Below are 24,142 nucleotides of genomic sequence, written 5' to 3' on the forward strand. Positions count from 1 at the left end.
CATGAAACCTAAGTAACAGATATCATTACTTTTACTTTGTACTTGAAGTAATATATGTTATTATTGTAACGCTCTGTCTTAGCATAGAGCTTTGTCATTTCCCACGAGGACATCTGTATACATACGCACTTACATACATACATAGATACATACATACATAGATACATACATAGATACATAGATACATAGATACATAGATAGATAGATAGATACATACATACATACATACATACACACACATATGTATATGTATATATGAATATGTTATATATATATATATATATATATATATACACACAATGTGTATTTAGCTCTACTCTAGTATTGAGCACTCTACTCCAGCTGATCTTGAACTAAACAAGTATATATATATATATATATATATATATATATATATATATATATATATATATATATATATATATATATATATATATATATATATATATATGCTTGCTTTAAATTTATAATACAGAGAAAGGTGAAAGCTGTAGCTGTACATTTACGTCGATTGATCCGTAACCTTCGAGGGTGATTCCACCTTCAGCATTGTCTGCACACAGTGAAAAGTAAAACAAAAGAGATGTACGACAGTCCCTCAGAGGGGCTTGCATTCCTCCAAAGAATGGTTAATTCTCTCTCAGTGTGAATAGATGTATATTACAATGGAGTCGACGTTTACTGTGGAAGAGACGGGTCAAAACATAGCAGGTGGTTTTGTTGTGTGCTTAGCGTAGCACTGTGAAAGTACCTCTCCGGAGACGTACTGGCCGTAATCACAGCCCGTTGATAGAGTGCAGTGTCGATAATTCAAAAAAGGGGTACTTTGTAAACTTGCAGTAATACCATGATGACCACTAGGCTCACACGGTTATTACTCCTCACTTTAGCGGGTACACTCTCGGTAATCGCCGCGGAACCGGCCCGCACACTCGCAAAATCCAACAAGTCGTTCTTCACGCTGAAACCCGCCGATGTCCACACGGATACGGGCCACAGACGTGTCAGGCGGTCGACAGACTTTACAGCGAGCGAGATCGCTTCGATGTTAGCAAGACATAACTACCATCGTTCTAACGTCAACCCTGAGGCAGCAGACATGAAATACATGGTAAGAGTATGACGAAATATTGTATCTATAGCTGGCTGTCTATCAGTATATCACTGTCTGTCGGTCTCTGTCTGTCTGTCTGTCTGTCTGTTTGTTTGTTTGTTTGTTTGTTTGTTTGTCTGTCTGTCTGTCTGTCTGTCTGTCTGTCTGTCTGTATGTCTGTCTGTCTGTCTGTCTGTCTTCATCTGTCAGTGTCTGTATATGTGTCTCCCTCTCATTTACTCAAGCAGATTTGCATCTTATACACTAAAATAAACTATTCTAATTTATGTTGGCTCACAAGCAGGCGAGCCAAAACGAAGATTGTAGATAACAAATACATTCATACATATACTTAACTCCCTCAGATTGAATTGTGGATGCGTGCATTATGTTGGTATAAAATGTATGGTGTAAATCACGGGCCATCAAAAGACGCAGGTAATTGCTGCGCAATAATTATTATTAGGTATTCTTGTACCGTGAAATTGTAAGAAACCATACGGTGGGGTAGAACTGCACCGGAACGATTGAGATTGGGTTCGAAAATTCGTTTTCCTTGGCAATGTGAAAAGTAAAATTTAATTCTACCCGAAAGTTTCTCTACCTTTTACTGATAACCTCAATGCATACATCTGCTACAGACGTAGTGATTACGACAAATTACCGCAGAGAGTAAGAGACAGCGACGGCGTTACGCAACTTAATTAAAACTCGTCAGTGTCTCACACTGCTTTTCAGGTTTCCCTTGTTAAATCATTTAACAATGCGAGCAGGTGATGTTCATTAGAGATTGTGTTTGCTGCCTTCAATTGACCCCTTCACGTTGCATCGTAAAACAATTAACACACTGGCTAAAATGTATTCTCCGTGTAATGGCAAGTTTTAGTGATATCCAAATATCAATTTGATTGAGGTTTCGGTAAAGACGCTGTTGTAGCTGGAAGCTTCTGCGCAAGTAGGAAAAGTAAAATTAAAACTTCACAAATTACATGAGAAAATGTCATATCTCATTTTTCTGGTGATGCTTTCTCGAACTCAAATTCATCCAGTTGCTGAATGCAAACGTTTTAAGGCGTGTTTATCATACATACTTAAGTGGTTGTTGTTCGCATTTGTTGAAAAAGGGGTGTTTGTTTTCGGAACCGACTATGACACTCCATACTCTTACACATGCATTCTGTTTTGTTCAACACAGACAAGAATAAAGTATTGCCAGACTTCAAAAGTTAAGATTTGCATTTGACGCATATTGTTGTCTATACCACTTTGTTTGTGACAAGAGAATAAGCTCACATTCAAACAAATGCTACTGGAGACGAGTCGTGACGTCAGCAGTGGTAACTTAGCAACAAAGACACGCTATACACTTGCTCCCAGGCAAGATTTGCGTAACAGTGATTGGTCCGAAAACTACATAGGTTAGAATCCCCTTCTGTTTGGACAGGTGAACAGATAACGTTCTTGTTCGCCTGCAGGCCCCCGGGCTTCGTAAGTTGAGTTCCGATGTTAACCCGAAGTAGTGTCATTTAGAATTTTTTTTTTGTTCATTATTATGAACATCATCTCCGCAAATGACCAGAAAGTGTTGTCCCTTTACCCTCTGTGATGCCCGCTTCAATTATATTTTCACTGTTTCGCTTCAGTGTAGCACGGTCCGGCACCATGAGTTTAGTTGTTAAAATTTGGAGAGTCAAAAGTGTAACTACAAACAGTGAGGGATATCAAATCAAGGGTGTTAATTGCCAGGCTTGGTTCAACCCGTCGTCAACACTAAAACACGTAGGAAAAACATTGCAATACAATGAAACGAGGGACACGTCAAACGCATTGAATTGCACAGTCATTCCGGTTGGTGTTAGAGTGCCAGGTTTAAAATTGTGGCCTGTTCTAGTTTGTAGCTGCTAGAGTCGTGAGTGGAAATAATTGCACAAGCTGCCATATCGGACCTACCGCGGTAAGGTGGTGCACAGAAATGTTTTGCCACCGGGTAGGCGAGTTTTTTGTCGGTCACAATGCGGACGAAATGTTCCACAGACCTGCCGCCTAGACGGCGTTTCGTTTTGCCAATATATAGCATGCTGCATCGTTTGCATTTAATACAGTGGACAATTGGCCGACATGCAAGTAGACACACCGGAAACATTTACCCTTCCACGAGGGCCTCGAATAAAATTTATTGTGAAAGCGTAAGGGAAGGTGCTACAAACTGGCGGCCACATGATAATGTGCCAGTTGCGCGTACGTGATTAGCCAAACTGCGTTTGAAGGAGTTGAAGGAGTTTGCGAAAATTGAAAACTCCTCAAAAACAATTTTACGAATATTATGGTTCAAAGGGTGGTAGGTTAACACTAGAGGGATGTGATCGCATTGGGAAGGGGTGGTTGACATCAATGCTTCCTCTTGTGTTAGTGGTTTGACGCACTGCTTGGCTTTGTCAACTCCAGAGCGGGGATAACTCCGAGTCGAGATCCAAGTACTTTAGGTGTCTAATTGCTGCTTAAAGTCCTTTTGATCAGGGCAAATGCACCGAGCGCATAAAAATTGTGAAGATGGATGTTTCCTTGCAACGTCGGGGGGGGGGAGGGGTGTCTGGGTTTGAGATGAACTGAATAGAATGTACGTATGAGAGTATGTAGGTTTATAATGTATGAAAGTAGAGAACGAATCGCCATTGATTGAGACTAATATGTCAAGAAATGCAACCGATGTGCCTGAAACAGTGGAAGGAAATTTTAATGCAGGGTTAAAATGTGAAACATATTCAATGAAACTGTCCAGTTCAGTGCGAGAATAAGACGCAACGGTTACCCCAAAGCAGTCATCAATCTACCGTTTAAAGAGCTCGGGTAAAGTGACCGGTACATGGATGTATAATCTGTTGTTCAATAAAACCAACAAATAAGCGAGTTGTTTGACCAACAGAAGTTGTAGAAAACGAACGGCGTTGACGCATAATCCTAAAATAGTGCCAAGAAAATTTCTTATGCAAAACTTGGATACGTTATTGATAGTGAGAATCGCCTGGTGTGAAAATAGACGGATGCGCGTGAATATTGAAACCAGTGGCCGAGAGGTAACAGGTAGAGAGAAAGGAGACATGACTATAAAAAACGGTGGTTTTAGCAAATATGATTTTGGCCAGTCTGAAGCCGTGATAATCGATGTCGGGGTGTAAGGTGGGTAAAAAGACGCCGCATTGCTGTACATATATGTTGTCTATAATGCCGGATGTATAGTAGAACTTGACATCAAAGAATTGAGAAGGATAACAAAGTTTATCATTCAACACAAAATAGAGCATAGATGCAGACAGCAGTTCGGGTAATTTTCCCTGTATATTTTAATATTGTCAACAGGGAGCATCGGCTGAATTTCTCACATAGTCACCATATTCAACGCATGTGTCCCCTCCATACTATCCCGCCAAAGCTATCTCATTAATTATTTATATTCATCTCATACCACAACGTGTATCTTAGGTCTCTTCCACTTTGTTCTATCTGTAGACCTACGAGGAATTGGTTACGTTTTGCCGCTTACAAATTCTTCAAGCGAATCGAAAGGCTCCGACAAAACTAGTCAAATTCTAAATTAATATCATATAGTGAACAAAAATTATACACTCATTATTACGAGAGAGAAAATCCATTGTAAAGCAATATTATCATATCGTGGTCACATATTTATAAATTTGTGATATCTGTTTTCTTTGGTTATTTGTTTTCTCTACTTTTAATCTCATGAAATATTGCTTCTCAGGTCTCGAATTCTAAGTGTGGATGTGTTCCTAGTGTACACTCTCTATAGAGTTAATATACTCTTCTAAACTTACATAACTACATCATTATCATCATTATACAGTGGTCATCACATGAAAATTTCCGCCAGTCTTTGATCGTTTCTCAAGATGAAACAAGATCGCACCATGGCGTATACCGTTCGCGATTGTTCTCATCAAAATATTTACCAATAATTAATTTAAAGTATGACGCTCTCTCCTCTCTCCTTCTCGTATGATCTTGAACCAACCTTCACGTGCCTTGGCCACGTGAGAGACGCTTCGAGAAAAATCTTTACAAGGGAGGGCATACACTTCATAGAGTTGTACTAGAAAAAATGTTCAGTTCTTTAAAATTACCACAGCGTGGATAGTTAGCAGAGCAGTCATTCCAAACAGTCATGATTATTTTACCGTGACGTCATCATTAACCTTACTATTCTCTGGAAGTGCGATGCATTGGGTAGTCAATTATTTTGTAAGTGCTTCTGTCAAACCTTCCTAATCACTTTGTAGCCAAATCTGTTTGCGCAACATTGAAAAGACCATTGTCAATTTTGTGCATGTTGAAGGCTGTTTACGAAGGATTTCTGTGCGATTTGTGTCAATATTGTACGAGCTACCTGAACCGTGTCAACGTTGAACATTGGCAACATTTGTACGACTTTAAATGGCCATTATGTCCCTGACGAAATCGATGCACGACAATGATGGCGTCGATACGCCATATTCAATTCTGCAGACTATGGAACAATTAGCTTCACTGATCATGGATAAAAGCCCAAGTGAGAACGTTTTTTCCAAATTGGCACCCATCACTCAGGGATGCTGTTGTTTGTGAGCAAAACAAGTAGCGCCTTGGATCTTGATCGACAGACGCTCTCAAGAAAAATACAAACTGTAAGTCGCAGCATCATGTGTGGTAAATGGCTAGACAAGGCTGACTCAAGAATACGATGACGCACCAGTAGTTTGTCTAGACCACAGAGAACAGCAGACCCCGTTTATAAGAGTATCTTCAAAAGCGATGTCTTTTAATCTGTCAACGAGCAAATGTATTTGTGGAAAATTGAAACGTTTTTCACGGAGCAGGTGATGGAGTTAAGCCCGAATTATCATTAAGTCTGTCGATAACATAGTCGGAAAAGTGTGAAAACAAATTCCGGAGGTAGCAAGCCGAGGCGACTGATTATATTTTTGTAGACATCCATGGTAGATGCATTTGAAATTCAAATATCTGTAATTTTTGGTGTGTTTTCCATACTTTTGTTCGATTTGAAAAAAAAAGTTTCTTGTAGTTCTTCTCCCAAACTTATGTCGAAGTCGCTGGTCAGCCTTTCATCGATAATTGCTGATTTCAAGATAGAAAATCATGGAAATATTTTCAAACGTTACAGCTATTCAGCCTTTGCATGTCTGGGGTGGAGTGAACGTTTCGGGGAAATTATTCTATCTAAGCAGAGTTAGCCTCGATACTAAGGAGGAACGCCCGTGCGGTAAAATGCACCTCGGGGGCGGACTCAATTTCTTACGATACTGTTTTGTTATACCACTTGCCAGGGCTCGTGTTGAAGTTCACGGAGTAATAAATGTATTCACAATCTTATTATTGTGAAAATCAAAAAATTAATTTTCCCATAACATTAACATAGGGCTAGTGGCAAGTTAACATTTTAAATATCGATAACTATTAAACAATTTGTTTATCAAGTACCAAAATTTGCATGGTTACCCCAATTTTTTATTCTTGATTTTTGAAAGAGAATGATCGAAAGTTTTTTTGAGAAAAGAACAAAAGTCTGAGTTATTCAATTTCAAGGCGCGTACTGCCTTAATTTCTCAGGTGTTGGTTTTGACCAAATATCAGACAACGTATAGGGCCAGGGAAGCTTTATTAAGGTCGCCTACATCTGCACGGCACAGTCACTATGCATAGACAATGTCAGGACAGAATACTATTTAAATCACTGAAACCTTACTCAATTTTCCCCCTATAGTCCTGGGATGACGACCTGGCAACGATGGCTCAGCAGTGGTCAGAGGAGTGTATCTGGGAACACGGCAATCCCACCAATATATCCCCGTTCTCCAGCGTCGGCCAGAACCTCTGGATGGGTGGGCCGTACTCGTCCTCGGCTTCGATCGACGTTGATGGCGTTGTGGACGCGTGGAATGACGAGGTTAACTACTACGACTACGATTCAAACGGCTGTTCCTACGTATGCGGACATTACACACAGGTGAGCTTCAGTAATAAGTTTCCAAGACAAGAAACTGACCTTTTTAATCTAACTCTTCTCTGGTATTTAATAAGCTAAGAAACTCCGTTAAGTATACATTTTCGGAAAGCCTAGATATAAGTGGACATTTTGGTAACCATAGTGTCACCATTATTTACATAACTATCACGTGACAGGTAATTTGCATAACATTTCAACAATCTGTTTTCCCTATATTTTGTCTCAATACTCCAAACTATCTGGCTCAAACTTTCTGGAATGCAAGCTGTCACAACGCTCTTTCAAATGCTTAGTTTTTTTGAACACAATTTTAAAGAAATCAACTACAGTTAAATTCACAGCTCTGGAAATTTTTCTGGTATAAAAATTGTTTGAGAAGGTTTTAAAAAATGCTAAGACACACTTTGGAAGATCTTCAAGACAGCTTACACTCTCACAAATTTCAGCCTTATATCTCAAAGCATTGAAAGAAAATACAGGGAAAACAAATTTTCGAAAGGTTATGCAAATTACCTGTCACGTGATAGTTATGTAAATAATAGTAAAACTTTGGTAACCAAAATGTCCCCTATATCTAGACTTTCCGAAAATATATAATTTACGGGGGTTTTGAGCTATTTAACCACTAGAGAACTGTTAGCTTAAAAAGGTCAATTTCTTGTCGTGGAACCTTAAGGTAGTTAGCGCCTCTTTTTCGCTCAAACTTTCCTCAATGAAATCTTCAACCATTCTTTCACCAAATCAAGAACAATATCAGGGGTCACCGTCACCGAATGTGGTTCTGGAGAAGCAAATACCTAACATTGACCAATGTTTGACATTCAATTAGCCGCCAAACCTGTGTTAACCCAATGAGGAAAAACGTTCGATTGTAAAAAACTAAGACATTTAACATTTTTCTTACTACACGAGCTTTTAAATAGCCCCCACAAATGGTAGATCGGAAGAGAACTGTGAAACGAGTCAGAATATCTGCTGCCGAGGTTTATTCTACCCTAATCTAATGACACTGATAAAACGTCGTGCAAAAGTCTTCTTATTTGATAATACGGAATCTGTTTCTCCCCAGATTCACTTTGTGGTATATTTCTCCTCCTCCCTACTTATATGAATGGTCAAGAGGAAAATATACCGGAAAAGTACAGCTCTTTACGTCCAAATAGTGCACAACACTGTTGAGACGAATAGTGAAATAGCTCTTGATAAAAATGAAAATCTGCATCTGGTTAATACCTAGGGCCTATACAAGGTTACACATTATATCTTCTTAATAGTCACATAAAATATTCACGATGCACTTGAAAAATGTATGTAATCACGTACAGATTTTTCTGACACATTTTAATTAAAGTATAGGCGGGTCAACATCGATGTCACAGCTTTTCACACAAGTAATTTCGCGCTATTTGCATGTTTAAGAGTTACACTAGGGAGTGTGGACGCTCCCTGACAGGGTACGAACTGAGTATGGAGACCACAAACCTAAAACTTGCCAGTATCGTCTCAATATTAGAGACTGTCCTCCTTTATCACCTAATTTTTACCATTCCCTTCTCACGATGTCACAAATAAATTTTATATATGTTCATTTCAACAGGTGGTTTGGGCGTCGACGTACGCAGTCGGCTGTGGCATCGCGCACTGCACTACTGTGACGTCATCGACGTTCACAAACGCCTTCATCGTCACTTGTAACTACGGACCAGCGTAAGTTAGCAAATTTCAAACCACAGCAGGATTTATGAGATCGTAATAATTGAAAAGAACAAACGTATCTGGATTTTTGACGACTTAGTTGGTCGATGTTCCCGCCAATTCAAAGCATTTTAATTTCTCCTGCATCGTCTTAAATGTTCTACATATCGTTTCAGGGGCAACTATCCCACGCAACCATTTGTAAGTGGATCACCTTGTACAAAGTGCGCCTCTGGGATCGGACAGTGTTACGAGAACCAGTGCCGTAAGTGAAAATTGAGGGGGAAATAGTAATGACTTTAATGACGTTTGTAATCCAGTCAACGTCACCCTGCGTGACAGGACTGTGGAACTGAAATACTGGGCGCACACATGCGCACTTGACTTGTGTACAGGACAGAAAGTGACAGACACAAACAAATGTAACAATAACATTTTGATATCGTAAAATGTGATTACCATTCGAGTACGTAACGATTGATTTAATGGAAATTTGCGGATAGTTTTTATACATGTATATCTCGGGCGTTTTGCGTTACATATGGTGAAAGAAGGTACTGTTGCGTCCTTTTGTGGCGCGGACCGGCGGACCTACGCGGCGCCCGTGATGACAGTAGATTTTTCATGCTTTTCGACACGTTAGCGCATGAAAAAATTGAGAGCATATTGCCGGGATAATTGCCTCGCAAATAACTAAAATTCCGACCCGGAAAGTTCGACGGTGAAGCCTGGCTATGCCGCGAGCCAGCGGTATGCATCACTGTCGGACCCCTGAAAAATATTATGCACTTTGACCCTTCATGTAGGCCAGTGTTCTACACATAAACTTTTGATAATATTTTCAACATTTGTTCTTTAAACGAATGAACTTCTCTTTCACGTCTACATAATAAAAGTTTGTTGAAATACGAAGTGTCAGCCCTGCAAAGTAAAAAATTAAGTTGTGTTGACAATGACATCGGAATCACATACGTATAGACCGTGGTGGCATACTGAACACCAAAGTATTTCACAATGAATGTGGGAGTAGGACAAGAAATTGCAACTTACATGTCTAACAAAAATTCTATAAAGTATATCTAAAGACACCGTTAACGGTACTTCAATATAATAGGATCTCACCTTTGATAGGAATGAATCTTAAACTCATATCTGTATTCACATTCTACAGGATTGTGTTCGGAGCACAGTGAGCCATGCGGTGAGTGGAACATACATGTTGTAGAGCTTTGCATAATTGTAGTTTTACACCTGGTGTCCCACAAATTGCCAATATGTCGACCTGAGAACATTGAGAAGCAAACGCATGAAATGGATTATTTGATTGTTAGAGCAGAAATAAATGATGGATTGGTTCGCCGTGCGACCTTTAACGCCCAACAGTATCATGATCTTAGCCGGCTGCCATTACCAATGTAATTAAACAGTCTTTGACTAGTACCTTGTAATCAAAACGTGAACTCGAAACTGTCACTCCATGGAATATACTTCAAGAAAAATCAGACCGTCCTGTAATGAAGTTGTTTTGTTTTTTTCAGAATGCAATGCAGTGTGTCATAATTGTGGAACACTTACAAACGACTGTACGTGTACATGTCAGGATGGTTGGTACGGCAGTGACTGTGACAGTGAGTGTCGGCTTTTCTGTCCATAGATAAACATAAGTAATGGTAGACAGATAGAAGTACAGGCAGATAGATGGATAGATAGACATTTAGATAGAAAGATAGACAGATAGATAGATAAATAATAGATAGATAGATAGATAGATAGATAGATAATAGATAGATAGATAGATAGATAGATAGATAGATAGATAGATAGATAGATAATAGATAGATAGATAGATAGATAGATAGATAGATAGATAGATAGATAGATAGATAGATAGATAGATAGATAGATAGATAGATAGATAGATAGGATTCGAATTGTATGTGGTTGACTTTGAGATGCTTTGAGATGACTGGTTTCATAAAAAAAACTTTTAATTTTTGTCTTGCAGCTGCATGTGAAAACACCCATCATTACTGCGGAGCGAACCCCGGTTGGTACGACTCGTCCACATGTTCCTTCGCCGACTATGTCCCCGTATACTGCCCTCTGATGTGCGGTATTTGTAGTAAGTTTCGTCAAGAATATTTTATTACATCGTTGAACTTTGTCGATCTAGCAGACAACGACTCAACAGCGACATACAGTGACAGAACATAAACCAATTTTTTTCATTCAGATCATTGCTTCTCCATGTTTCTTCTTGCAGATGCTGCCGATCCAAACTTCGTATGCGGTAAGTCATGCTAAATCAAAATTGGCAATTTGAAATCAAATGTCAAATAAAGTAACTATCGAGGGTTCTTGTAATAAAAGTAGGAAACTATAAATTCTGGCCCTTTTGACCACTTCTCCTAAGATATTATTGCTAACCACCAGAACAAGACAGCTATACACCAGTTTCCTGAAAACACAGTTACCCTTGAAAGATTCCTGGCTTTTGTATTTAATGTAATTACACATTCACAGACGGTAATAAATTCTTTAACGGTGGTTCTGAGGATTTAAATTGGTTTGGGTTGACAGTAAGTCATATTTTGACAGTTTTTCTGTATTTTGTGTTTTAAATCGACGGCAATTTCTTGGTCTGCCCCTGAAAACAAGTTAAAATGCCTATGTATTCGGCTTGCCTCAGTACTATACACATTGCATAATATTATTATCACGTGCAAATGAATGTATTTCCAAATGTTGATTCACTAGCAATATGTAAACCAGTGCACATGGCACATGTACAAAATGCATTGGATTTTGGACAAATTTAATACGCGTCAGGATATGTGGCCTGAGAAATAGTTATCGATGCATGCAACAAACACTCCACAAAAAAAATTGTTTGCATTTCAAACTACTGAGCCATGGCTTTATCATACTGCTGATGAATGTATATCCTGGATCCAACGGAACCATAAAACCATGCCTCGACTTATTTGATAATCGCCCACAGAAGAGTCAACGGACAACCCAACAACAGATGCAGCGACTACCAACGCAGCCACACAGAAGGCAACCACACGTCTACCCCCCTCTACTGTCCATGGTTCGACACAGTCAACGACTGACGACGACAGCAATGGAGCACCAAGTACGGCGAAGACTACAAACATCCCGATACGGACAACTACTGATGAAGCCCCGACAGAGGCAAAGACGGACCCGCCACCAACAACTGACGCGCCTGAAGTGATACCGACCGGTCACTCCTGCGATGAGTATCTGACTTGTGAAAATGGCGGCACATTTTCGACGCAGTCTTGTACATGTACTTGTACCGATGAATATGAAGGGGATACCTGTCAATGTAAGTATTCCATTGAAGTTATGAGTCCTTACATCGACTTTCAATACCAAATCGGTATTTACCATCCTATAGTATGATCACTTCGGATACATTATTGGCTATATAGGGTTACACTCCAGTTGAATACAGAAATTAGGCCGTAAGAATAGCAACATGGTTATACTCCAGTTGAACGCAGAAATTAGGCTTGTATAAGGCTTATAGGCTTAAGAGTTGTTGCATAAAAACTTCTTACTTCAAAGGGGCAGGTTTATTTGTAAGCGGCTTAAAAGGTCGATGGCGGTGAAATAATTGCTTGAAGGACACTTGGTATCACAATATGCGAGAAAAACCTAAGGAATAAACCGTTGGGGGGTAAATACACTACAGTAACATTAGGCCTAATAATATGTGTGCCTACCGTCCAAACTATGAATTGAATTGATAATTAAAATAACCCTGAAATACTATTTTATTTCATATCAATAAAAAAGATACACTAATAATGTCAATTTTTGGAGCATTTAGTCCGCTGTTGTGTCTATATTCATTTTGATGATGTTTAAGTCAAATAACGCCCTCATTCTTTTCATCAACATTTTAATAGGATATGTAAACTAGACCATAGACTTGGGAACGTATGCGCATGATTTAAAAACCGGACAACAGCCGTCTCGGCATTGATTAAGCTTGATTTTATCCACACACTTGCCATAAATATTGTCAACAAAATATACCTGTAAATGTTATGATTAATCTAAATTCTTGATATATTCCTAGATTCAAAGGAGCAGGCGACGTTTGGTGTACGTGTGCTGATATATGGCGATGTCGAACGTGTAAGTGAATAATGAATATTTTGATTTCCAAGAAAATGTACACACTGTATTTACTTTCAAACTAAAAATAGGCATACTTGAAAGATCACGGGTAAAATGGCATATTTCATCCGTTCTTAAAACATTTCCGATTTTCTGACAGTCGACAAACAAAGAAACCTTTAAAGATTAATGTCCACTTATCAAAATACGTTGGTAAAGTCCTTTGTCAGTATAACAAAAAGTATAGCGGACGCGTTAAGGATTGGTGACTGACTGACTGACTGGCTGAATGACTGACTGATTGACTTGCTGACTGACTTACTGAACGAACGAACGAACGAATGAATGAATGAATGAATGAATGAATGAATGAATGAATGAATGAATGAATGAATGAATGAATGAATGAATGAATGAATGAATTTGACCGATGTGAGATTATCCAAAGCGTTTATAGTTGACGATTCTTACCGAAGCCAGCATTACGAAAATGACATGATTATGATTACATAGATGTGTTTTCCCCTTTTCAGTTCTCAAGAATTGAAAGTATTTTGCACCGTATTATAGCGTACATACTTAACAGGTTCTGTAACGTGTACTTCAGTTTGTGCTGCCCTGGAAGAGGAACGCGAACATCGTGAGTATCTCGTCTTAAACATTGGACAACCACGAACTCACAGTCGAAAGACCTTTCACGTATATACCCAGCTTTCCAGTTGCAATTTCAATCAATAAACGATATACAGTATCTTCGGGTAATCACATAAACTGTTACCTTCTAAATTAAGTCTACTATATCCATCCCACAAACGAGAACAATAATATCAAAGCACATATTTTTTCGAACACTAATCAAACTGAGGACAAAACGACAAGGACAGATGGTGGCGAAATTCCATGTTGACTTACCACCATCATACCAGTTTGCCAGGTTGAGAATTTGAAACGTCAACGTTGAACTTTCAAGTTCTCAATGTCCGTAACTGAGAGCCAGGCGCTAGTCACATCTCTGCTTTGCCAAAAAGTTGGATTGAAACTACAACTGACACTTCACCTTTGCGACTTATAATCCAGGGGACAGTAAATTTGTAAATGTTGAATATTGTATGGACTCCCTGCGATCTCCATATAGACTCCGAGTCCCTTGCCCAGACTAATTGTAAAGTACACTAACTGTCTTTAGTTCATTCATAACATTCATTCTCTTTGAAGTTTCAAATTGGTCCGAATTCAAAGGTTTTTCACGTAAACCGATAATTCTAATGAATATTTCGGCAGGAATGATACTTTGACATTCGTAGTCCAGTCGGATATTAACACGGCGGACGGCTATCCAGTCGACTACGACTACGCCTACTGGGTCATGCTGTACGTGCAACCGCAGCAAGACAACGCCCTCTGCGCGGACGGCTCTGAAAGCAGGCGCCGTAGAGACTTGGTGAGGTTGGTCAAGCGAGATACTTCTGGTAAGTAACGCTCAGAGAAATCAAGCAGTGATTCAGCGAATGTACGGAGGAATCTATGAAAGCCCGTAGGGGACATACTCGAAGAGCAAAAATAAAAAAATTATCTCGAGATCTCAGGATACTCAAGTTCGTTTGGCGTAATCTAAATTTTTTTATCTCGAGATCTCGAGATACTCAAGTTCGTTAGGCGTAATCTAAAAAAAATTATCTCGAGATCTCGAGATTCTCAAGATCGTTTGGCGTAATTTAATTTTTTTATCTCGAGATCTCGAGATATTTTTTTAAAGCTGTACTGCGCGCATGTCCCTAACGGGTTAACTACAACTTTGTTTTCCGCCAAAAAAATCTAGCTGCAAGTTTGTAGAGGGCATCTGCGAACTAAGATGGTATTGAATTCGGATACAGTTGAGTTCTGATCTGTCAAACATCATAGACACTGATAAAAAATGCTGTCGTTTTCGATAAATATCGAGTCTACAAACGTATTGCCTAGTTACAAGAACAATGTATGTTCGAGAGATCTCGTATGATACTATGCTTTTGTCCGGTGATTTTGTTTACAATCAAAGATGGGGGTAATGCTTGGGCGCATTGTGTTAAGACGGCTGACTACTGCGAACCTTTCCTTCTCCCAGAAATCACATAGGAAAATATGCAAATGTGCCAGAAAATTGCTTCCGCAGGTACTCTTTTAGCCTCATGAGAAATGGTCACAGTGGCGCAAAAGTGTTTGGCTATTGCAACGCCGTCTTCCTACACCTTCCCAAGGCCATAGTTGAAACCGGATGCAGTATTTTTCGGGCTGCGGTTAATACATCCTCGTTTGGTTGTCAAACACCCATTATACTCAGTTTTCTTGCATATTATTTCAGAGATAATGTTTTTTTTGCGCTCATTTTAAATGCTGCATGTTAATAATGGGGTTTCATTGTAATTTGTTATTGACCGCCATGCCTTCGTTTCAGTATAGGCTTGTAAGCCTTCTGTCGGGATATTGACAATTTTTGTGACAAAAAGGTTACAAAGTCGAGTCATAGTGAACAAAGGGGGACGTAACTTTAGCTGTGGAACTTGAATAACAGCTAGGCCGCGGCCTTGCGCTGTGTTCGAGCTTCTGGGAAAGGAACTCCATACATCGCTCACATCTTCGATGTTTGCGTTTAATATATTCTTCATAGAATTGATATTTATGTCATTATTGTGTGCTTACAAAGTTTAACGTAACAAACTGCACTAGAATGTTAAGGATGGTCTAGCCTAGATTCTTTCCGTCCGCTTGCCTCCGTACCTCCGTCCCCACTACCGTCTAGTCTCGTGAGCAGTATTTCGAGCTGGAGTTGTAAAAACTGCTCATTTGAATGTCAATGGTCACCAACTGAGACCATGACGTCACCAGCGTCCCTTTCAAAGTCAATCACTGAAAATGACCCTCTCATGATTGGCCTATGACTTGGTTGGGCAGAGCTAATTAATATGACGTCAAATATGATAATTGTGTTGACACTGCAGCTCTTCCCAACCAAGTCATAGGCCAATCATGAGAGGGTCATTTTCAGTGATTGACTTTAAAAGGGACGCTGGTGACGTCATGGTCTCAGTTGGTGACCATTGACATTCAAATGAGCAGTTTTTACAACTCCAGCTCGAAATACTGCTCACGAGACTAGACGGTAGCGGGGACGGAGGTACGGAGGCAAGCAGACGGAAAGAATCTAGGCTAAGGATGGTCAGTCTTTATGATAAATTCAAGCAGTTGTAGCGCAGAACCATCACAAATATGGTTAAAATAGTTACAGCAGTAGCATTGCACAGTAATTTGATAAGCTCTCAGTACTGCCTTGGCAGACTCTCTGAACAGTAATGAGCTTGAAATGAATGGTTTTATATATTTATTTAAAGGCGTGTGTTGGCACCAGTTTATCTCATCAGAAAATTTACTCACAAGATTACAATTTCAGTGGAAAACAAAAGGCTATCACACCTCCACAATCTTCTTATTGACTAGAACAAAGGCGATCCCAGGGATTGCGAACAGTGCCTTTAAGGTAGTGACTCAGGTTCCTTTGTAAATTTTAGCGATTTTGTGATTATTTCATATTCTGAACCCCTGAAATATGATCTTTTTATTAGAGAAAACTGTGAGGTATCATTGTACTGGAAAATGTCTTAAATTTTAGTGAAAACACGGCCTTCTAACCACTGCGCGAGTTATTTTCTTTTTGTTTTAACGGTCCGGATTACTGTCAGCTTTATCGTTATACCTTGAGGAGATTATGTAAATTTTTACGCACCATGTTGCGCATGCGCGCACGTCTTCATAAGAGACGCTATCCAACCTATGGCTGATGACTGCCGGTGATCTGCGACCTACCCTACCTGCGATCTACTCTTCCACTCATGAATAATTAATTAGGTTTATGCAAATATTGCTACTTATGCATGACAGCGAGTTCTATTCAGACTGCACTGCCTATTTCAAAGTGGAGTCTGGTAAATACGAAAATGTAATGGGAGAAAGGTGGTTTTTACGAACTCCCAATCACAGAGAGGTTATGCTTACGGATGTGATGAACTTCTTGTCCATGTTTAGTAACCTTTCCAATGTTAGAAAGGAGAAGAATTCTATTATTTTAGGCCGTGGCGCCTGTCAATAGACAGAATCCGGCTATTGACAGGCGCCTGTCAATAGACAAAAGTTGGCTATATTGACACGCGGGAGGTTTTTCGTCAAAATTCACCATATTTAAGCCTAATAAACTGTCCAATGCTTGTTAGAATGCTTGATAAAGCCTTTGTACACTCAATTATGGACAAAGTCGCTGCAATCTTGAGTAATTGTAGACTTTACCGTGTACGATATGTTGCACCAACGCCGCGCCTGTCAATAGCCAGGATGTGGCTATTGACACGCGGGAGATTTTTCGCCAAAATACACCATATTTAAGCCTATAAACTGTCCAATGCTTGTTAGAATGCTTGATAAAGCCTTTGTATACTCAATTATGAATAAAGTCGTAATTTTGAGTAATTGTAGAAGTTTACCGCGTACGATTGCACCTTGCAACGCCGCGCCTGTCAATAATAGGCTATTGACATGCGGGACTCGCTGTTCAAATTTTAATGGATTTTTTATCGAAACATATATAGATGGCAATGGTAGTATAGATGGCAATGGGAGTATAGAAGGCAATGGGAGTATAGATGGCAATGGGAGTATAGATGACCTGCATAGGAGCGACGTCAAAAGTTCAAAATTTCTGACCCAACACCCAAACGCCCACCTCCATTGAACCTTAATTGATGAATATCAATAATCAGAGGTTCGAATTCCCATTTAATCTTCACTCTGATAATTCCAATCATACTTAAAACATTACCAGGACGGAAAGTTGCAAATAACGACAATGTTCTAATGAAAAAAACATTTATTTCTGTTAAAAAAGCTCATCAGTAAGAAAAGTCCCTGTAATATAAGCAGGTCAATGTCTTTCATGTCTTTCAGACAAATCGAACAAGAATATCGTTTTTGCAGGATGAAACTTTTTTGGGTTAAACCCCCCTCACCACAAAACCCTCCCCGCCCCAAACTTAAAGAATTCGGATTTTTATCTTTTGACGTGGTCTCGAAGGGAAGTGTTATGGTTACCAGGCTCAAGCTATACCTGCGAACTACACTTCCCCGGCCCGGCGACCATTAACATCGGCTGCACTGAAGAGCTGTGACCCCGAGGCTGTGACGCCTGTGACTATTATGTCGTGAGGTTTTTGGCATCGATAACCAACCCCTTATTATTGTTTTAGAATGGCTTAGTATTGACTGGAGTCTATAAATTGAACGAAATCAGCAAAATGTATTTGGGAAGCGTAGATCACAAGGGAAGTATAGATCGCAGAGGTATCGGCGAGGTAAACTTCCTGCGACCAACACTGCATGGCTTCCCCGCGGCGATGGGTGTGAATTTTATGTTGCAGGGTTTGTGGTATCGAAAATTATTTGATCCTGTGTAATTGTTTTCGAACGTTTAGTATTAAGTTTGAATTATCAATCGAACGAAACCATAAAATGCTTCTGGGAAGAGTTGGTCGCAAAGGGAAGAAGTATAGATCGCAGAATTACCTGCGAGCTATACTTCCTGCGATCAACACTGCCTGCCATGTGCATGCCGTTGCGGTGATCCCAATGAATAGTATGTTGCGATGTTTGTGGCATCGAGGTCAATCAACGATCTCGGATAATTGTTAAATTGAATATATAAACTGAACGGTAATAATAAAATACGTTGGAGAAGCCTCGAGGTAAAGGGAAGTATAGATCGCAGAGTTACCTGCGAGCTTTACTTCCTGCGATCAACACTGGCTGCCGTAGTGGTGATGCTAGTGAATCGTATTTTGCGAGGCTTGTGACATCGATAATCGATCCCTGATAATTTTATTGTATGATTTAATATTATATCTAATTTATCAATTGAATGGTAATAATAAAACACGTTGGAGAAGCGTACATAGCAGAGGGAAGTATAGATTGCAGAGATACCTGCGAGCTAAACTTCCTGACACTACAATGGATCCCGGATAATTGTTTTGGTATGACTTGATATTACATCGAATTTATCAACTGAATAGTAATAAGAAGATAGGTTGGAGAAGCATAGATAGCGGAGGGAAGTATAGATCGCAAGGGAGGTATAGATCGCAGAGCAGAGTCACCTGCGAGCTATACTTCCTGCGATCAACACTGGCTGCTATTGTGATGATGACAGTGAATCGTATTTTGCGAGGTTTGTGCCATCGACATCGATAATCGGTCCCAGATAATTGTTTTGGTGTGATTTAGTATTGCATCGAATTTATCAACTGATTAGTAATAATAAAATACGTTTGAGAAGCCTAGAGGTAAAGGGAAGTATAGATCGCTAGGAGGTATAGATTGCAGAGTCAACTGCGAGCTATACTTCCTGCGATCAACACTGGCTGCCATGTGCATGCCATTGTGGTGATGCCAACGAATCGTATGTTGCGAGGCTTGTTGCATAGGCAATCGATCCCGGATAATTGTTTAGGTCTGATTAATATTACATCGTTATCAACTGAATAGTAATAATAAAATAGGTCGGAGAAGCATAGATAGCAAAGGGAAGTATAGATCGCAAGGGAAGGATAGATCGCAGAGTTACCTGCGAGCTATACTTCCTGCGATCAACACTGGCTGCTAATGTGGTGATGCTAGTGAATCGTATTTAGGTTTGTGCCATCGACATCGATCCCGGATAATTGTTTTAGTATGATTTAATATTAACTTGACTTTAGAAATTGAACTGTAATAATATAGTACGTTTGAGAAGCGTAGGTGGCAGAGAGGAGTATAGATGGGGGGGGGGGGGGGATCGCAAGGGAAGTATAGATCGCAGAGTTGAGCTATTCTCTCTGTGATCACCCCCGGCTGCCATTGTGGTGATGCCGTGAATCGTATCTTGCGAAGCTTGTGACATCGATAATCGGTCCTGGATAATTGTATTTTGTATGATTTAATATTACATCAACTTTATCAATTGAACGGTAATAATGAAATATATTTGAAAAGCGTAGCTCGCAGAGGGAAGTCTAGATTCCAGTCACCTGCGTCTAAGATTATGATCATTGTTCCGCGATCAGACCGACACTGCCTTTAGATAGGCCGACTTCATTTATTAAAGTTAGATGTTGCGACAATCGCGGGACGTATCGATATCGAGGTGTGGCTTGTGGCAATTCTTCTGTGAACCAGGACCGAAAGAACAGATATGCGTGCTGTAAAGTAATTTGTTGGAGTGGCGTAGAAGGGAAGTATTGATCGCAGGTGTGTTTGACAGAAAACCATGCGATCTACCCAACTCTATCTTGTAGTAATTTGATCTACACTTGTAGGCCTACCGATTGGATGAATATTTTATTTATTTGATTTATTAAAGGATGGATGTGTCGATTATGCTTACATCTTCAACTTTGTCAGGACATTATTTATTCCATCATGAGTTTCTTACGTTCACATCGCAAGTAGGCCTAATTACAACCATCTCACCATGGCTAATTTCTTACACCAAATAGTAAACAACACACATGATAAAACATGAATATTAATAATGCCGAAATAATACACAATCGAACCATACCATATGTACGAAACATTAAAATACACTAATGAGAATTGTGGAGCAACCTTCCTCTATTTTACTCAGACATTAGTATTGAGTTTTTGACACAATGCAAGGAAGTGATGGCTAGATGAAATTTTTAAATATCCTATTTTGAAGGTTTGCAGTCCGAGTCGTCATAACAAAATTACTGGCTGCAAACAGATTACAGCGAAAACGGTGATTAGCGAAAAGCACGCAAAGTTTGCCGAAGTTGTAGTTTGCTCCTAACGGCGCTCGCGCAAGCTATAAGGATCTGAAGTACAAAATGAAAATGAAATATAAATCAGCTGAAGGCCTCCACCGGGGGCCTCCATTACATCATGCACCGTAAACAGACCGAATGTACGGCTACATTTGGTTGAAAATCTGCAATCGTGGAGCGTAGATCGCAAGGCAGCATAGCTCGCAAGTCAGCATAGATCGCAGTATGTACCTGCGATCTATTCACCCATCTTTCACGGGTGCACAGGAAATTTGCATAAAACTGTACATTTTTGCATAAACCTAATTAATTATTCATGAATGGAAGAGTAGATCGCAGGTAGGGTAGGTCGCAGATCACCGGCAGTTTATACTATAAGCAGTGTAGAAAACGCAAACGGGGGCCGAAGAAGCAAAATGGAAAGCTGATGGACGCGATGTTGTGTGTTGGCCGCTACAGCTAACACACAGCATTGTACGCAGGGCTAGCGAGAGAGTTGCCGACATCGACGGTTATTTACGAAAAGTGAATAAAAGACTGGCATTTTTGGAAGCGATCGAGTAGCTGAGGTAGGCAGGGATACGACTTGGGCCCAAGAACGCTGAATTTCGACAGTAATTTGGCTTTTTACGTCAAGTCCCAAAACGGATTTGAAGTCACCGACCCTACGTACGGGTCTTTGCAGGGCTGTGGTGAGCGGGGCGATTAGCTGTAGCGGAACACATAGCATCGTACGCCGGGCTATAGATTACACTCTCGTCCAAAGAGAATCTATTTAATCTTCACTGGAAAATATGGTTCAGCCCATATCTTGGTTCAGCCCATATCTTGGACTTAGTTTGTCCATGGATGTAGGAAACATGGTTTGTCCAATTTGTCAATCCGACACTGTTATGTCGGTCTAGAGCACAGCAACGTACGCGAAACGTCGCTTCACGATCGTTACCTGTCAATTTCTATCTGTGGTCAAGAGAGTGTCGCTGGGTGTCGCGATATGTCGCCGTTTCAATTTTACAATGAGTGAATCTGTCGAGTATTGCCTCAGTCGTTTATTTTAAGTCATGAAGAATCGCTTTTACGTGTAACTGAAGTTGATTTTGGTTTCATACCCGAGGCCATAATAGTACATGTCACAGTGGAAAGCGAAATAGCGCACGAAAACCCGGTCATTTTTTATGGTGAGCAAAGGACTGCAGCAGATCACATGTGAAAACCACAAAAACAAGTGGCGACTTACCCGCATTCCTTGAACTTCTCAACTACAAATTTTTTGGAGCATCGAGAGTTGGTCGTCTCATCTCCGAAAGCAAGCAAGCAAGTGACGTCTTGTACTATAGGCACAAAAATCGGCACTAAAATGAACTGGGCAACCATTTCACACTTGGTACGTGCATAAATTACGGGCTGTGAGACCGGAGGTCGAACGCTTGCGAGAGAGCGAACGCGCGTCGTCGGCAGAACGCAGACCTGTAAACCATTCCGGCTGTATGATTATTTAAAACTTTTCTCGTCTTGTAACCAGACTCTAACCGTTACCAAACAGTGTACAGTTAATATAATTATAAGCTAGATACGTATTTGACAAACAGATTATGCCCTGAATTATCTTTCTAGTGTTTATCGTGTAAATAGTACCCACCGCTTACGCTGACCAGCCTCACGTTTCTACGCACAATTTTCATCATTTTTAGGCGAACTAATGTTTAGGACGTGTCAGAAATTCTCTAACCTGATGCCCAATATTAAATCTAGACCCAGATCGAATGATTTTTTTTTTGAAACGTACAAAAATCCGACTTTTTTCGGCGATTTTGTGTGAAAAATGGGACGTTTACACAAATCGTCGATTTTCTCAGTTCCGATTTTTGCTATGTATGCGCACCTTCAAATGAGTGTAAGTCGGCGACGCGTGGGCGGATTTCCCCGATTCTTCGCATGCTAACAGTTCATGAATAGACCTGAAAAACGATAACTTGACAAACGTGAACAAAAGCCGATAATTTATGCGAAAATCCGACAGTTCACACTTCGAAGGCTCACTGTGCAGAAACAAAAGCGAATTTCAAAAATCCAAAACACGGTTTTCCCCCTGTATATCCAGCTGTCTAGTGCCGTTAACAGATCACTTAGGGGTGTTGCCAATTCTTACTTATACTCTTTTAAGTGAAAAAATTCAAAATCACATGTTTTTGTCTTAAACAAACATACCAATGCATGTTTTGACAACTAAACAAAATTTTTACCTTCTTCAAATATAGACCTATTAGAAAATGTACCACATGTTGGGTGTGAGACCCTGTTTTCTATGTGAAACTTTTGATTGAAAATATGTGTCAACGAAACTGAGTCACTACCTTAAGTGATTTTTCGTGAAAAAGTGACCTGTCATCGTACATTTGTAAAAATCAAGTATGGTGACTCCGTCTTTTTTCTTCAATATTTGATTGATATGCCAGAATTCAAAAACCGTGAAAACTGTCAAGTCTGCTGGTTTTCTATTCTATGTGATGCTGTCTGGCTTGATCTTGTGCGCAACTTATGTTTGACTGTCATGAGAGTCATATGATCCAAACTCTTCTTCAACTACATCAAAGTCAGAGCTATCTCTCTGTCACTGCCGGTGTGCAGTGACAGTGACACCGCCCGTAGGCAGTAGCAGGACAGTATTTGTATTTTGACAATATTTTGTTCAGTTTTAACAACTGCGTTCTTGTTCTACTCCCTACAGCATGTTGAACTGTCCAGTATTCAGTTTGTCAACGTTGCCTGTGTATGTGTATCGTGCATTTGTATCATTGGCGAATGGCTTTCAGTCTAGATCCTTATTTCATTATCACCAATATTTATTACAGGCTTTGTCGACGAACTATATTGGGTGTGTCAACATACTGTAGAGATCGAGACACCAAGAAACTGTATCTGATACATTGCAACGAAATTTTTAAAACTTATTAACAGTTTCAGCTTATGTCCCATTACGATGCCTTCTTATTTTTTAACGAAAATTCATACATACATTTTTAGATATTTTCGAGATAAAAGTCATGAAATGCAACAAAAAGGTTCTAGATTTTGTTTAATTATTACGAACAGAGCCATTGGGTGACGTAAAATGTTATTCATTTTTCATTGAATTAACTACCAAACCTTGGAATCGGGTAAATGTAAAAATAAAAGGGAACCCATTATAAGCAGAGGAAAACCCTCGCGTCCCTCTCCACTAACCTCTAAATTTCGGAAAACCCCCCCTGAATTCTTTCACCCCCACAGCCCCAAGTATTTGTAGCCTTAAGTAATGAGACATAATTAGATTTGATGTAAGTCAGCAGAGAGATT

General features: G+C 39.8%; 1 protein-coding gene across 1 annotated transcript in view; it reads left to right on the forward strand.

Annotated features, from left to right (window-relative positions):
• Positions 1 to 695: 695 nt before the first annotated feature.
• Positions 696 to 24,142, forward strand: part of LOC139147365 (uncharacterized) — a 28,253-nt gene continuing 4,806 nt past the window's right edge. The window contains exons 1-12 of the mRNA XM_070718433.1: positions 696 to 1,111; positions 6,870 to 7,112; positions 8,710 to 8,819; positions 8,984 to 9,072; positions 9,979 to 10,008; positions 10,346 to 10,435; positions 10,813 to 10,929; positions 11,071 to 11,097; positions 11,809 to 12,162; positions 12,922 to 12,980; positions 13,496 to 13,602; positions 14,244 to 14,431. Of these exons, the coding sequence (XP_070574534.1) occupies positions 848 to 1,111; positions 6,870 to 7,112; positions 8,710 to 8,819; positions 8,984 to 9,072; positions 9,979 to 10,008; positions 10,346 to 10,435; positions 10,813 to 10,929; positions 11,071 to 11,097; positions 11,809 to 12,162; positions 12,922 to 12,980; positions 13,496 to 13,602; positions 14,244 to 14,431 (1,678 nt within the window). The 5' untranslated portion in view covers positions 696 to 847. The remainder of the gene's footprint in view (positions 1,112 to 6,869; positions 7,113 to 8,709; positions 8,820 to 8,983; positions 9,073 to 9,978; positions 10,009 to 10,345; positions 10,436 to 10,812; positions 10,930 to 11,070; positions 11,098 to 11,808; positions 12,163 to 12,921; positions 12,981 to 13,495; positions 13,603 to 14,243; positions 14,432 to 24,142) is intronic.

Source organism: Ptychodera flava, chromosome 13 (assembly GCF_041260155.1).
Source record: "Ptychodera flava strain L36383 chromosome 13, AS_Pfla_20210202, whole genome shotgun sequence".
NCBI lineage: Eukaryota > Metazoa > Hemichordata > Enteropneusta > Ptychoderidae > Ptychodera > Ptychodera flava.